The sequence below is a fragment of the Microcebus murinus genome, chromosome 1 (genome assembly GCF_040939455.1).
Source record: "Microcebus murinus isolate Inina chromosome 1, M.murinus_Inina_mat1.0, whole genome shotgun sequence".
NCBI lineage: Eukaryota > Metazoa > Chordata > Mammalia > Primates > Cheirogaleidae > Microcebus > Microcebus murinus.
In genome coordinates, this window is record NC_134104.1 from 157,079,903 (window position 1) to 157,096,514 (window position 16,612).

At 46.6% G+C, this 16,612-nt stretch overlaps 1 protein-coding gene and 1 pseudogene across 2 annotated transcripts in view; one reads left to right on the plus strand and one right to left on the minus strand.

The window, feature by feature from the left end:
• Positions 1-3,394: 3,394 nt before the first annotated feature.
• On the plus strand, positions 3,395-4,484 carry LOC142863460 (elongation factor 1-alpha 1 pseudogene; annotated as a pseudogene).
• An 8,563-nt stretch (positions 4,485-13,047) lies between these two features.
• Positions 13,048-16,612, minus strand: part of IQCF1 (IQ motif containing F1) — a 188,640-nt gene continuing 185,075 nt past the window's right edge. For both annotated transcript variants that reach the window (XM_012771661.3, XM_076008276.1), the window contains exons 2-5: positions 14,765-14,818; positions 14,457-14,561; positions 14,276-14,338; positions 13,048-13,501 (exon numbers count right to left, since the gene is read on the minus strand). In XM_012771661.3, the coding sequence (XP_012627115.1) occupies positions 13,055-13,501; positions 14,276-14,338; positions 14,457-14,561; positions 14,765-14,767 (618 nt within the window). In that variant the 5' untranslated portion in view covers positions 14,768-14,818 and the 3' untranslated portion in view covers positions 13,048-13,054. The remainder of the gene's footprint in view (positions 13,502-14,275; positions 14,339-14,456; positions 14,562-14,764; positions 14,819-16,612) is intronic.

Below are 16,612 nucleotides of genomic sequence, written 5' to 3' on the forward strand. Positions count from 1 at the left end.
GGGGCTGAGGAGCAAGAGGGGTGACACCATCCAAGGGGGGTTTGGGGGTGTGCTGGGTGAGCCACCTGGTGGGGAGCGTGCTGGGGGAGCCTCCTGGAGGCTGGGCTAAGGGACACAGCACAGGGAGCAAGACACAAGCACCTCAGGACCACTGGGCGACCTCCGGGTGCAGAAGCACCAGCATTCAGGGCCTCTTCCCTTCCTCCACACCACCTCCACCATTCTCCCCTCCTCCACCACAGTCCCCCAGAGGGCCTCAGTAGACCCCTGCAGGGAGGGGTGGAAAGGAGAGAAGAAAGCAGGTCTGGAGAGGGTCCCCACGGCCTGCAGTGGGGGGAGGAGGATGAGCGGGTCTCCTGGGAGTGAGCTGTGCTAAGATGGCTCCTCCCACTGGGCCCTCCCTCAGGCATTTCTTCTGTAGCAGCTCCACCTCCACCCCCAGATAAATGACCCTCATGTGCAGACCCTGGCACAGCTGCCCCACCTTCCTCCTGGCAGCCCCACAGGGCTAAGTGGCTCTGCACCCTGAGACATCCCAAGCCCCCTCCGCAGATCTCCATGGTGGGCCCCATCAGATACTATGGTAGTCACCTGTTTGCTGCCTGGCCCCTTCCCTCACTGGTTCCTGGAGGGCACAGCCTGAGCATTTTTAAAGTTTGTGTCCCCAAAGGCTACACAGTACCAAGACATTAGTAGGTGAAAATTTTTGTTCATCAAATGAATAATGAATAGATGGAAAAACGGACTATCTACCCATGGCCACTTCTCCGCAGAGACCGAAAGCCCTCATGGCCTGCAAGCCTTCTCTCCTTTCCTAGAGACAAGTCCTGTCATTCCCTCCCCTGTCCCCTGTCCCCTGTCCCCTGCCCCAGTAAGGGTGGGACTGGGCATGGGCTGGTACTGCAAGTCCCCAGGTCTGAGGTGCGGAGGCTGCCGCACCTTGGTACTGGGGAGAAGGGTGGCACTGGAAAGGCAGGGGACAGAGAAGGGAGACGCCTGGGAGGGAGATGAGAGAGGGCAAATGTGGGACCTTGGGGTCCCAGGGAGAAAGGTGGGGAGCAGGAATGAAGACAATGAGACAGAATATGATTTCTCCAGGCTGCAATCAGTGGAAGCCCTGAACCTCAGTCTCCCACCAATGAGTCTCGCTGTCAACTGAATGCCTACTGCCACCGCTAGGAGTTCCTGGCAGGTGCATTTTGAGAATGAGTCCGAGATCCTGTACTGCCACAGCTCGGATCCTTGCTCCGGGGCTCTGGGCAGAGCGCTTGCCCACAAAAGACTCTTTCTCTCTCCTTCCTGGTGGTCCCCAGCCCAATCCTGTCCCACCCTCGGTAACCAAGACTTAGAGTCACAACAGAAGCCCTGAATTTACCTTGTCTGGAGAGAGGCCCTGGCCCAAGAGACACATTTGCTTTAACACTGGGTCTCAATACTGTTTGCTTAGAATATTGTGGGAAGTTCATAACTGGGTAATGTTGGGTGCCTAAATGCTACAACAGGATGGCAGGCTGGGGTATTCTGTGGGTCAGACCCTGTCTTATATTAGCTTTTTGGAAACAGACTCTGAGCTGGAAGGTTGCATGGAGAAGTTTAACTGGAGAGTGTTCTGAGTGATGATACACTTCTAAGGAAGTGAAGAACACAACATTGGGCAAAAGGAGACATTGTCCACAACACATTTATGATGTGTTTTCTTATCTCTTGGCAAAATGAGGCCAGCTCACAGCCATAGCTTTAAATTTAATGGGATTCTTAATGTGACCCTGATAAAGGTCTTCCCCCCAATCTAGATAGAGCCTAAGTTTCAGGAACAGAAAATACAAATTCCCAGGTAGGTAACTGGAAGGGTAGCACCAGGTCCACTACCACTTCCGCCCATTGGTTCCTGGGCACATACATTCTGTTAGCGGCTGGGCACCATGTAATGGGCATTAGCTTAGGGCATGGATTGGCACACTACGCCCATAGGTCAAATCCAGTCCACTGCCTGCTTTTGTACATCCTGAAAAGATTGGTTTTTAAATTTTTCAGTGGTTGAAAAATTCAAAAGAACATTTAAGGACACCTGAAAATTATATCAAATTCAAACTTCTGTGTCCATAAAGTTTTACTGCAACACTGCCACACTTACATGTTGTCTGTAACTACATTTGCACTACAGTGACAGTTAAATAGTTGTGACAGAGACAATTTGCGGCACTCTCCTCACTTCCCACTGCTGCTCAGCACACAAAAATCACAATGGTGCAATTATAGCTAAAAAGTTGTTTTGAGTGCCACACATATTGCTATATTGTGACCTGTTTTTCATTATCAGTGCATAACCCTCACTTCAAAACAAGAAGAGAAAAATGGACTTTAAATGTCGTACTTTTAAGACCATGGCAAAACATTGTGTTCATTACCTAACACTATAGCTACAGTAAAAGAATACAATATTATACATTAACATTACCAGACTAAGCAATCCACAGTATTCTTCACTCACAAGAAAGCAAAGATTATAGAAGTTAGAAATTTTAAATGGTACATCTCATCACAGCAGAATTTCTGTACAAAAACTAAAATGAAAATGAGACTGCAAGCAAAGTAAGTTTCCAAATGGCTCATTTGCTAGCCAAGCAGGGGAAGCTGTTTACCAGTAATGAGTTAATTAAATCCTGTTTGATTGTAGCAGCTGAAGAAATGCATCCAGAGAAAATAAACTTAACACTATTAGCCTTTCAATGAGAATCACTGCTCAGAGTTAAAGACATGGGAACAACATCAATAGTCAATTTAAAAACAAGGCAAATTGTTTCATGTGGTTTTTCTTGGCACTTAGTGAGTTGGCACGTGTACCAATAAAGCTCAGCTGTAGCTTGTTGAAGGGATACATTCCAAGTTTGAAGTGACTGAAGAATTAACTTCTAGGAATAGCGTGTGTAAGAATGTAGGTGAGAATATTTGTTGAAGAAGTTGAGAAGATGCTAACTCAATACAGTCTGAAATGGAATCTGCCAAGATGTGATAAAACTGATGGAGTGCAAAAAAGGCTTAGGTGGACAAAGTTACAAAGCTTAAATGTAAGGTGCTTAAGATGCCTATGGTTATTCATTATATTATTCATCAGCAGGTACTTTGGGAAAACATTGGCATCTATCATGTTATTGAACCAGCAGTGTCAATAGTAAACTTCACTTGGCATTATTGACTTAACCATCATCAGTTCCATGAAGTTTTGAAAGCTGAATATGCTCACTTGCCCAACCACTTGCCCAGCAGTTTCATGGCTTAGCAGTGATAAGGTTTTACCAAGAACTTTTAAGCTCAGGGTCAAGATTGACATCTCCCTGTGGAAATCTGAGACCAGCAAATATTTCATGACTATTACGGCTGCCCCAGGACACAGAAACTTTATCAAAACATGACTACAGGCTCATCTCAGGCTGACTGTGCTGTCCTGATTGTTGCTGCCAGTGTCGGTGAATTTGAAGTGGTATCTCCACGAACAGGCAGTCTGTGAGCATGCCCTTCTGGCTTGCACACTGGGTGTAAAACAACTAATTGTTGGTGTTAACAAAATGGGTTCCACTGAGCCACCCTACAGCCAGAAGAGATGTGAGAAAATTGTTAAGGAAGTCAGCATTAACATTAAGAAATTGGCTACAACCTAGCATAGTAACATTTGTGCCAATTTCTGGTTGGAATGGTGACAATATGCTGGAGCTGAGTGCTAACAAGCCTTGGTTCAAGGGATGGAAAGTGACCTGCAAAGATGGCAATGCCAGTGGAACCAGCTGCTTGAAGCTCTGGATTGCATCCTACCACCAACTCATCTAACTGATCAGCTTTTGTGTCCCCTCTCCAGAATGGTCACAAAATTGGTGGTATTGGTACTGTCCCTGTGGGCCAAGTGGAGACTGGTGTTCTCAAACCCGGCATGGTGATCTCCTTTGCTCCAATCAACATTACAACTGAAGTAAAGCCTCTTGAAATGTACCATGAAGCTTCGAGTGAAGCTCTTCCTGGGACATGAGCTTCAGTGTCGAGAATGTAACTGTCAAAGGCGTTCATCATGGCAGTGTTGCCGGTGACAGCATACATGATCCACCAATGGGAGCAGCTGGCTTCACTACGCAGGTGATTGTCCTGAACCATCCAAGCCAAACCAGTGCTGGCTTCACCCCTGTACTGAATTGTCACACAGCTCCCATCACTTGTATTTTTGCTGAGCTGAAGGAAAAGATTGATCACTGCTCTGGCAAGAAGCTGGAAGATGGCCCTGAATTCTTGAGCTCCAGTGATACCGTCATCGTCGACATGGTTCCTGGCAAGCCCATGTGTATTAAGAGATTCTCTGATGATCCTCCTCTAGGTCATCTTGTTGTTCATGACATGAGACAGTTGCTGTGGCTGTCATCAAAGCTGTGGACAAGAAGGCTGCTAGAGCTGGCAAGGTAACCAAGTCTGCCCAGAAAGCTCAGAAGGCTAAATGAATATTATCCTAATACCTACATCCCGTCTTAATCGGTGGTGGAACAATGGTCTCAGAACTGTTTGTCTCAAGGCTGTTTAAGTTTAATAATAAAAGACTGGTTAATGATAACAATGCATCATAAAACCTTCAGAAGGAAAGCAGAACATTTTGCAGACCATTTTGGAGTTTTTTTAATGTGGCAATTTTAAGTTATTCATATTTTAAATCAGTACTTTTTAATAGAAACAACTTGACCAAAAATCTGTCACAGAATTTTGAGACCCATTAAAACAAAGTGCAATGAGAAGAAAAATTTATTGGCCTTGTTTGTATGAATCTACATCTGGACTCTCTAGTCTGTTTCATTGATCTGTGTGTCTATCCCTTCACCAAATACCACAGGCTTAATTATTACTGTAGCTTTGTAATAAGTCTTAAAATCAGACAGTATGATTTATCTAACCGTATTGTTCTTTTTCAAAAGTGTTTTGGCTATTCTAATTCTTATGGTTTTCATATAAATTTTAGAATCAGTTTGTCTATATGTATAAAAATCCCTCTGGGATTTTGATTGGAATTATATTAAATATATAGATGAATTTTGGGATAAGTGACATCTTTACTGCATTTTCCAATCCATGAACACAGTATCTTTCTCCATTTATTTAGGTCTCAATTTTTTCACCAGTGGTTTGTAGTTTTCCAAATATAGATCCTGTACCTAAGAATTAGATTTTATGGAACTATTGTAAATAGAATTGTTTTTTATATTTAAGTTTCCAATTGTTTGTTGTTAGTATATAGAAGTAGTATTGAATTTTGTGTGTTAACCTTGTTTCCTGCAACTTTGCTCAATTCTCTTATTTATTCTAGAGGATTTGGGGGCTTTGTTTTGTGCTTGGAATTTCCTACATGGACAATCATGTTGCCTGTGAATAGGGGTAGTTTTATTTCCTCGTTTCCAATCTATATGTCTTTATTTCATTTCCTGGCTAGGATTTTATTTCTTCTTCTGGCTAGAAAATAGGACTTATGAGAGAAAACATCCCTGCCTTATTCCCAATTTTGGTAGAAAGCATCCAGTCTTTTACCATTAAGCAGACATTAGCTGCAGGATTTTTATAGATGAATTTTATCAGATTGAAGAAATTCCCTTCTAGTCCTAAATTGTTGAGAGTTTGTATTATGAACAAACATTGAATTTTGCCAAATTTTTTTTTATGTTTCGGTTGATACAGCATGTGGTTTTTCCCCCACACAAAGTTACTATTGTGTTACAATTGCCTACAGTATTCAATACGGTAACATGCTATACAGGTGTGTGGCCCAGCAGCAATAGGCTATACCATGCAGCCTGGGTGTATAGTAGGTTGTACCATCTAGGCTTGTGTAGGTACACCCTATGATGTTTCCACAATGATGAAATTACCTAATGATGCATTCTCAGAATTTATCTCCATCATTAAGTGATACATGATTGTAATATTAGATACTTTTATGTAATATATAAATTTGCTGTTAAATTGGATTCATTAATATTTTATTGTTGACTTTTTATTTCTTTTGTTCATAGGTATGTTGGTCTGTAGTTTCTATTCTTACATTATCTTTGTCTGGTCTTAGTATCAGGGCAATGTTGGCCTGGTAAAACGAATTGGGAAGTGTCCCCTCTTTTTTTCTATTTTGTGGAAGAAATCATGTAGAACTGGTGTTATTTATCTATAAAATATTTGATAGAACTTGCCAGTAAAACCATCTGGAAGGTTTTAAACTACAAATTCAACTTTTTTAATAACTATAGGATGATTCAGGTAATTTATCTCATCTTGGACAAATTCGGGTAGTTTTTGGTTTTCAAGGAATTGATCCATTTGTTCAAATTAATGTGTGTTTAATTGTTTCATAACATTCCTCTATTGTCCTTAGTTAAGTACCATGGGAAGCTCTGATGATGAAATGGCCCAGGAGAATTGTCCCAGTCTGATCCAATGTCCAGGTCTTTATTCATTCACTTGGATCAGTGATTGTGCGTTGCATTTGGAAGGGCTTGACCTTGGGCAAAGCAGGCTCTTCGCAGCTGAAGCAATCCCTGGAGGAGCTGCAAGCTGCAGCCCACGCTCAGGAGCTGAGACAGCAGCCCTTTGTAGAAGGCGAGTCCACGCCCACCATAAGCAAGAGCTGTCCAATGCAGGACAAGACTCTCGTTTTTAAATAGATGAATATTACTAATTCACTTTTGTTGATTCCTAATATATACGAACTTATTGCCATCTTATTGAGTCTCGCCTTGTGCTTTAAATCTATCATTTTTTCTTATGATTCATTTTTCTTTTCCTGTCTTTTGTCAGTTTAATTGAACTTTCAGTGAGTTTTGAGATAGATGATTTTTTCTTCTACTATTTTAGAAATTGTCTTAGTTGCTTACCCATATCTACATCCTCACTTCCTCACTAAAAGAACTGCTTTTATTGGTATTGGCAGCATGCTCACTCAAATGAATAGCATTGCTAAGGTTACCTTGCAGCTGGTGTGGTCATGTGATACTCGCCAGCCAATGAGATGTCAGCAGGAGTCACTGGGTGGGCCTCCTGGGAAAGTTCTTGATAGAGGCTGCCTGGGCTCAAATGGGCCTTTTTACCATTTCACCTTAAGCCTCTTCCCTGAAATGTAGACATGATGGCCAGCACTCCGGTAACTACTTTGACAGCAGGAGGACACAAGTCACCTCCCTAACATGGTGGGAGGAGGAGGTGAGGGAACAGTAGGTGCTTAGTCCTGTGATGACACTGTGGAGCTGCCACAGCAGGCCTGGCCCGTCCCTGCTCAGACTTCTATGTGACATAAAAACAAACTCTAATTTGACCCACTGTATCTTAGGTTTCTGTTTTAGTTGAACATAATTTCTAAGTTACATGGAAATTCTATACCTTATTCCTTTTCTCCTAGTACTTACACTTAAATTTTAACACATATTTTATTTTGCGCTGTGGAGCATCTGGAGCAAATCAGTGTCACTTGTGCCCCAAATCAGGCAAGAATATTAGCTCAATTTGCATTTCTCCAGCTACTGCCTCTAGCAACCTCCTATGTTGGTATCATTTGAGATACTATACATATTTTTTATAGATATATACATTTTTTTTTTGAGACAGAGTCTTGCTTTGTTGCCCAGGCTAGAGTGAGTGCCGTGGCGTCAGCCTAGCTCACAGCAACCTCAAACTCCTGGGCTCAAGCGATCCTACTGCCTCAGCCTCCCGAGTAGCTGAGACTACAGGTATGCACCACCATGCCAGGCTGATTTTTTCTATATATATTAGTTGGCCAATTAATTTATTTCTATTTATAGTAAAGACGGGGTCTCACTCTTGCTCAGGCTGGTTTCGAACTCCTGACCTCAAGCAATCCGCCTGTCTCTCAGCCTCCCAGACTGCTAGGATTACAGACGTGAGCCACCGCGCCTGGCCTATACATATTTTTAATAGAAAAATATTGTTGAATAAGACAATACATTTTGGTGGCATCTGTATTCATCACTACTTCTTGTGTCATTCTCTTGGATTCATTTTTCTTTGTCATGGAGTTAATTTCCCAGAAATACTTTCAGAGACTTTTGGTGTAGACTTAACTTTGAATTAATAAAAATGTCTTTGAGTTAACAAAAGTGCCCTTCACTTTGCCCTTATGCGGGGTGATGTTTGGGGTAGTATATCGTTCAATGCTCAAGTTGATTTTCCTTCAGAGCATCAGCAATATTGCTTCCCACTTTCTTCTTGCACCCAGTGCTGCTGCTGAGAAACCTGGTGTCTATCTGAAACGTTCCCTCGGAGGTAATTTGTTGATTTCTTTTCCTCTCTAAATATGTAAGAACTTTATATTCATCAGTTAGTTATGACACTGTGCTGCAACCTGTGTGGAGCTCCATCTGTTTTCCTTCACCTTTTAAAGGAAGTGAATCTCTTTAAACTCTGGGAAACTCATTGTTATATTCGAGATTCGCAGGTCCACAGGACAGAGAGACAGAGTCACCGAGACTGTAATTATCAAAAGGAGTTTTATTGTCTAGCTCGAGCTAGGGTCCGAGCCCCCAGAGTGCCAGCGCAGTGGCCTCTTCTTTGGGCAGTGACCCCCCTTTGTGTGCTAGTGACCCTTTTATAGCTAAGTTGTTTACACACTGGTCATGCATCCGCCCCACAGTGATTCTTACTTCATCCTGCCCCTGGTAGGCTCCAACCTGTTCCGGGTCCTAGCTGAGAGACTCTGGTTTCCGCGTTCTTTGTCTTTTTCCTCTGCATCCCATAATGTACTCATAATGCCTTGCGGTTAGCAAACAAGCAGTAAACAGAAGCTGGAAGGTGTCCATTGTCCTTATAGCCCAGTATCTTACATCATCAAGGCTTTGGACATTTCTGCCTCCATCTCTGTAGTTCCTCTCTCAGGAATGCACATTCAGCCATTACTGACACTTCTGGACCAATGCCCCATTCTTTCACTTCTCTAACCTTTTCATTTTTCCACCTTCTGTGCTGCAATCCAGGATTCTTCATGTCAAAGTTTCCACTTGCTAATCTGCATTTATATGTCCCTTCTGCTATTTGTCCCAACTTTTGGGTTTTAATTTTGACAATTGCGATCCCTCTCTAAGGTCCATAAGTGGCTTTTTAGTAGTAGTTTGTTCCTTTGTACCTAAGATGTCTTCTTCCATCCAATGAGGATAGTAATTTTACTCTTTAAATTTTCCTTCTTAAGTCTTTCCCTTGGCTGTCAGATTTCTGCCTTCCTCCGAAGCTTGCTGGTGCTTATCTGAGTACTCATCTTTGTATTTTGTTTCCCTGTAGCCAACCGAAGAGTGCCACATCCCTACTCCATGGACTGCAGGGGAGGTATGGAATAACACCTGGATAACATTTGCAGTGAGTTTATAATTCTGTGCTTAAAAAGATATTTCTTCAGACAGTGGGGGTGTGGCTCCCCTCTCTTTGCACCCCATGTTGCTGCTGAGAAAGCTGAAGTCAACCGAACTTACTCCTTGGTCAATAAAGAGTTGGTCTTGGGGCCAGGCGTGGTGACTCATGCCTGTAATCCTAGTCCTCTGGGTGGCTGAGGCGGGCAGATCGTTTGAGCTCCAGAGTTCAAGACCAGCCTGAGGGCCAGGCATGGTGACTCTCACCTATAATCCTAGCACTCTGGGAGGCTGAGGCGGGCGGATAGCTCAAGGTCAGGAGTTTGAAACCAGCCTGAGCAAGAGCGAGACTCATCTCTACTATAAATAGGAAGAAATTAATTGGCCAACTAATATATATATAGAAAAAATTAGCCGGGCATGGTGGCGCATGCCTGTAGTCCCAGCTACTCGGGAGGCTGAGGCAGAAGGATTGCTTGAGTCCAGGAGTTTGAGGTTGCTGTGAGCTAGGCTGACACCATGGCACTCACTCTAGCCTGGGCAACACAGTGAGACTCTGTCTCAAAAAAAAAAAAAAAAAAAAAGAATTGGTCTTAAAAGGTTTCTGTATTTTATCTGTAGTAGTTGAGACTGTGCCACACGTTCTGGGTTCCACCTGTTTTCAATCATCTCGGTGCAACTGGTCGACTGCCTTAAACTGGGTTCTTTCTAATGAATCTCTTAAAAACTCTCCTCAGTGCTGAGAACCCTCTCATCAGTGCTCTGAGCCTCCCTTCCCTCCACTCGCTGCACTCTCAGGAGCAGCGTCCAGCCCACACCGAACTTCTGGGTCTTCCTCCTCTGTGGGGTGGGCTGTCAGGGCTGGCATGTCGTGCGTGGCCTTCTGGGCGGGGCCCTTGCTGTCCCCTGGCACCAGGCCCTGCCACGCCTCCCCAGGCCAGTCACAGACCCCTGGCCACAGGCCCTCCCTGGCCACGCACCGGGCTCTGCCAGGGAGGCCGGCTGCCCCTGTGCGTGTCCCGCCCGTCCCTCCTCCCCTGGGCCAGCCGCCGGCAAGGTGGAGGGACTGCATGGCCACTCTCGCACCTGCCTGAGGCCTTTTGGAGCTTCGATTTATTGTCTCTCAGCCTTTCCACATATGCCTCTGTCAGGGATTCCACATAATTTCACTCCAACAACGGCCCCGTTCCTATATTTTAGATGCTACTAGAGATTTTTTAATTAATGTATTTATTTTCTGTTATTCCTGTGGATTTGCAGTGGGAGAGGGAGGTCTAAGCATGAGCCTGTGCTTGAACATTTTGATCCTTGTTTTCATGGACAATTTCTGGGTTTTCGCTGTGGTTGTGTTTCCTTGAGATTTGGGGTGAAAACGTTGAAGCAAATTTTAGCCAGTGGCTGAGAATTTCCTTCTGCAAATGGCTCGTTTCTATTTTTCAATTCGAAACTCAATTTTCTCTTGTCCTCGCCTTCATTTCCCTTTCCTCCCTGAGTCACTCAGCCCGAAAGGCGCCGGGCTGGGCGGCGCAGCGCAGGCGCGGCCGGGGAAGAGCCGCGGCCCAGAGCCAGGCCAGGACCCAGGGCGGCAGCGCTGGCACGAGGGACCCGGCAGGGACCCGGCAGCGCGAGGCAGGCCGCACGGGCACAAGGCATACTGGTAGTGGCGTCACAGCCAGTGGGATGAGAAGGCATCCGTGGCAGCAGAGGAACTCGGAACTCGCGCACAGTGAGGAGGTTGTGCACGCAGGCAGCAGCCTGGCGTTCCGCACCAGGCCAAGCTGGGTAAGGGGCGTTTGCTGGAGCAGCAGACCCGTGCGGGACAGTCCTGCCCTGCGTGTGGCGTGTCAGAGCTCAAGCACAGCGGGGCAGCGTCTGCGCGTGGGAGAGGCCAGCAGCGCATGGGAAGGTAGTTGCACACGGGAAAGATCAAGTGAGAAACTGAGGATAATAATGGGAGATAGGGGTTGCACCTTAGATATGGGAGTTAGAAATATGGAAAGGAGCAAACTAGAAAGAACTCTGATTCAGGGTTGGGCTTGGAGGTATCCATGTGAACTCACAGATTTCAATCTAGATACAGAATTAAACTTAGATATGCGTATCGCTTGTGCATATGCACACCATGTATTCCCAGCCCTGTCCGCTGAGGCGCCTGGCGCAGGTGACCTTGGCAGCAGTGGGCACACCTCCGGCCCTGCTGGGCCTTCCCGGCTGGCCTTGGAATGTGCTGCGTTTTCCTTGGCCACCAGCATTTAAGGTTTGTGGATGTGACCCCTTTCCTTGTTTTGTAGCTGATGTTGATTTTTCTTTTTTTGTTGTTGTTTTTTTAGGTTTCTTGAGGTATAATTTACAAATTAAAGTTATATATATTTAAGGTGCACAACTTGACGTTTTGAAGATGCTGAATTTTTATGGTACTTGACATTCGCCCTCATCATTAGCCCAAGCTCCCAGCTCAGGAAACCAGGTTCTGAGAGGCCACACAGCAGCGGGAAGCAGAGCCAGAGATCTGACGTAGGACAGAGCTCCTTGCCCTGAGACACTGAACCCGAGACAAAGGGAGGCAGGGAGAAAGACAGAAATCCTTCTGAGCGGGTGGGGGAGACCCAGACCCTGAGTGAGACGGAAGGGCGAACGTGGCAGGACAGAGCAGGAAATACAGAGCCCGCCCCAAGAGCAAGACAGACAGCCAGAGCGCGAGACGTCTGGGCAGCATCGCCAAACCTCTGTGAGCCAAGGGACCAGCTGACCAGGGTGGAGTCAGTGAAGCATGGCTGGACACAGGGCTCTGAGCCTGCAGCCTCGGAAACAGTGGCCCAGACCCCAGACTCCTCCCTTTCTGTGGGAACCACAGGACAGCAGTGTCCACACAAGCAGAGGTTCAGACCTTGACCTCTAAACTGGCCTTTGATCATCACCTGGGCCCCAGTCCCAACCCCAGGTGGCAGCATTTTACAGGAAGGGATGTTCAGAGGAGCCAGCTCTGCCTGGAGGAGCCCCTGCAGAGGCTGGGCCTGGGGAGAGGGTGAGGGAGACAAGACTAATGCCTCCTCCTCCTGGGTCCGTGATAGCCTGGCCCTTGCTGGGCCTGGGCTGGCAGTGGATCCTCCCCACCCTCTTGCCTAAGGAGCCGTCCACACAGGGGCTCAAGGGAAGAGATGGATGGTGTTTGGGGTGAGAGTGAGAACTTGGGTTGTGCTCTCTAACGGCTCCCAGTTAGGAGCTCAAGATTCTGCCTTAGAAGGTGAGTGTGAGGATACAGTCCCCAGCTGGGCAGGGAAACAGGATTCACAGGGCTTGGGGTGAGCAGGCTCCTGTCAGTTCAGGGCTTGGGAAAACAAGCTCTGAGCAACTAGACCCAGAAGGGTGAATTCTTGGAGAATGTGCTGCCATTGTCTTGGCCACCCTCCCAAAGGCTTCCACTATACACAGTCTTGGGGAGAGCACGCCATTTACATAGGCCAAACACGAAGGATGCTCCTTGGAGATGGCCAATAGCAGATCTGTGCCCCTGACTTCCCTACCTATGGCAGACATAGCTAATCAACAGCGGTCTCTGCTCAGTCTGGACAAGGGGCTCAGAATCCTTCTGCCAATTCCTCAGAGCTGGTGTATGAGATGCCGAGTATCTGCCATCATTTGCCCTGACTTCCTGGAGCTTGTCAAACAGAGAGTGTCTGGAAAAGACCATTTCAGTCTTTTATTGGGAGGGGAATACACTCCGTCACAATGCAAGGCCCAGAGCCCAGCAAGATCTCCAGCTTGAGTTGCAGCTGGTTGGCTGTGACTCTGTACTGGCCCTTGATGAGACCCCGGGACGCACAGGAGTGGCACCTCCAGTAGGCCTGGATGATGCGGACGGCGTTGAGCACCTGGCAGTAGCGCCGGCGGACGCGCCACATGCGGGCCCAGGACTGCAGAGTGACCGCTGCCCACTCCTCCCGGGAAAAGGACTCCAGCACTGCCCGCCGCCTCTTCCTCAGAAGCTTGGACAGTATCAGCCGCCACCAGCACTGGATGCTCCAGGCCCTGAGGGCCGCGTGCAGCAGCACCCGGCGTACCAGTGTGCCCCGCCACCACGCCTGGATCGCTATGGCTGCTGTATCTTTGTCAGAGACCTTCTTTCGGGTTTCTGGGGACTTTCAAGAAAAAAGAAGGACATTCAGAAAATACTCCCCACCCACTTCAGCACTAGGTGTTCCAGGAAAGGCGTGGATAGGATTCCCTATCCACATTGTCCCTTCTGAAATTCAAGACAGCTGGACCCAAGGGATGAGGAAGTGTCCCACCCCTGCCACCTGCAGATTAATGGACATGGACACCTCACCTTGACCTCTGAGTCTCAATGTCCCTATCTGCAAAATGGGGGTACACCTGCCCTAGCTCCCTCACCTGGTTTTCCATGGGCCTGGTTGGCCAGTCTAGAGGAAGAACCCTGTGATCTGGGGGTCAAAGGGTTACCATGTTCCACCTGGACCCAGCCACCTACCTGGGATCCATGACTGCCTTTCAGTCCCCTCCCACCTGCTGGAGAAGTGGCATCTTTGCTGGCCCTGCCCCCTCAGGCCTGACTCCAGCTCACATGCACAGCCTTCTCTCCCCCTCTGTCATGTCGTAGTGATCAAAGTTTCCCCCACCCCATAAAAGTTGGCCTCTCTTGTTTCTTCCCCGTTTTCACTTTCCTCGACTTTCATACTTTAAATCTTAATTTACAAGCAAACATACATGCACAAGGTCAAACACTCTCTCTCTCTCTCTCTCTCTCTCTCTCTCTCTCTCTCTCTCTCTCTCTCTCTCACACACACACACACACACACACAATTCTAACTAAGTCAAGCTTCCCTTATCTTGGTCACTCCACTCCACAAACACAGCCCTGCAGCCCCAGCCCTGTGCTGTCTGGGCGGTCATACCTTTATGACTTTCTTATTAGCCTGCTCCGCTTTCGGTGCCTCATACAGAGCCAACGTTTTATCCTAAGAAGGAAATAGGGGGATAAGACAAACAAGGAGTTTATTTCTGCTCTTAGCTCAGGACCATGACAAAGACACTAGGACACAAGGATCAGTGACATCGGGTCAGGGCTCCTCCTACCTCTCTCTGTGCCTGTGGGGTTAATGGTGCTGAGGTAGGCTTGTCTTTCGGCTGAGACTCATCTTTTTTGGGGGGTTCATTTTTACTTTCTTTCTGCTTCTTCTCCTGCAGGCGGCATCAGAGGGAAGGCAAGTGAGGCTGCTGCCCCCCCCTCTCCAGTCAGTAACCTACACATCTCCAGCTTCCAGGGCCCCTCAGAGTCTTCAGTGGCCAGGGCCCCTCATCCAAGAGATCCATGGGGACATCTCTGACAAGCCCAGTGTGTCCTTGGTGTCCATGAAAAAGAAAGAGAGCTCTTTCCTACTCACCATTGGTCACGCATGGATTGGGTGTAGATGGTTCGAGTCCCCTCAGGTCTGTGTGCCTCAGCCATGGCACGGCAGGAATGGCGGAGGGACCCTGCTGATGTCATAAGGGCAGCTATTACTCAGGCACCAGATGGCTTTTAACAGTTGAGCCCCCTCCAAGGAAAAGACAAAAGTACTGCCCAGTCTTTTCTGCCAAAAATGGCCAAACCCTGACTTTGAAGTCAAGACACAAGAAATACTGGCCCATTGATATAAGCTGTATTAAAATAGTCAGTCTTTGGTAATAAAATTTAATTGAAATAACTTAGTCTAGGGGACTGATTTGATGGTTTATAGTCCACTTATGCTATAAAATACTATATAACTTAAAAATAATGAATTTGATCTATATGACTGATGAGGAAGCATATCCAAGATGTATCTATAAAGTGAAAAACTGCAGACCATTATTATGATTCCATTTATGTGAACAAAACTATGTGGGAACATGATTAGACACATACCCGTAAGTGAACAGAATGAAGGAAAGTGTGTACACCCAATCGTTACCAATGATCACCTGGCAGAGAAGAGCTGAGTTGCTGACCCGCATCTAACCCACCCACACAGTGCCCACAGAACCCCACGAGCGCCCCAGGGCCAGCCTGGGCCCCCTCTCAAGCTCAGGTCTGTTAAGCGACTCCTGCCTACTCCGTCCCCCTCAGGACCTCGAGGCCACAACCGAATGGATGAGGGTGGCTGTGCACGGCAGGGCCCTCTCCGCCTGGCCCTGGCCTCTGCAACCCACCTGGCATCGTGAGGCCCGGGGCCCCGGAGTCACAGCCCAGGATCACTGAGGAGTGCACTGGGAACATGTAGGGTGAGCGTGGGAGAGGCCAGTGGGGCGCTGTAGGGAAAAGCCCATTTGAGGCTGGGGACGTCAGTGTGAAGTTCACGCGGGAGGTGTGGGGAGGACAGGAATGCACTGCCGGATGTGGAAAGTGGGACCATGTGGCAGAGACTGTGTGGCATGTGTCGTTTGAGGAGGATAATGCTGTTACAGGCCTTGGTTGTAACACTAGTCAGCTTTTTACCTTTCCCCTACTCCCAGCACTCACACACAGTCATGAAGGTCTTGTGCTTCATTATCTGGAAGGACAATCTCCATTTTCCTCACAACCCAAATGGTGGGTATCAGCTCACTGAGAGATAAGAAGACAGAAGCCAGGTGCAGTGGCCGCACCTCCAGTCCCAGCTACTCTGGAGGCCAAGGCGGGAGGATCACTTGAGCCCAGGAATTTGAGTCCAGCCTGGAAAGAAAGAATGAAGTGGAAAGGGGGAAAAAGAGCCAGCCACCCTAAAATTCTACACCCAAGAAAATATCCTTCAAAAACAGAGATATGTAAATACAATAAATAAAATGTGCTCTTACCACTTCCATTTAACATATGCTAAAGGTCCTAGCTAGTGCAATAAATAAAATGCCTTAAAATTTTTGTTTAAAGAAACAAAACTGTATTATTCACAAACAATATGATTATGTACATAAAAATTTCCCCAAAAAGCTACCAAAAAAATAAAAAACTACTAGAACTTATAAGAGAATTTAGCAAGCTTGCAAGATATCCACAGTGATGGCTGTACATATCTGCGAGTAGACTAAAACCCACTAAATTGTACATATTAAATGGGTGAATTGTATGGTATGTGAATTATATCCCAATAAAGCTGTTTAAAAATTTTAAAAAGCATCTAAAAATTTTCTAGATACAAGGGTAACATACGAAAATCAACTGTATTTTCATACATGAATGAACAGTTGGGAAATTCTTAATACAAAAGCACAAAGGTAAAGGATTTACATTATCT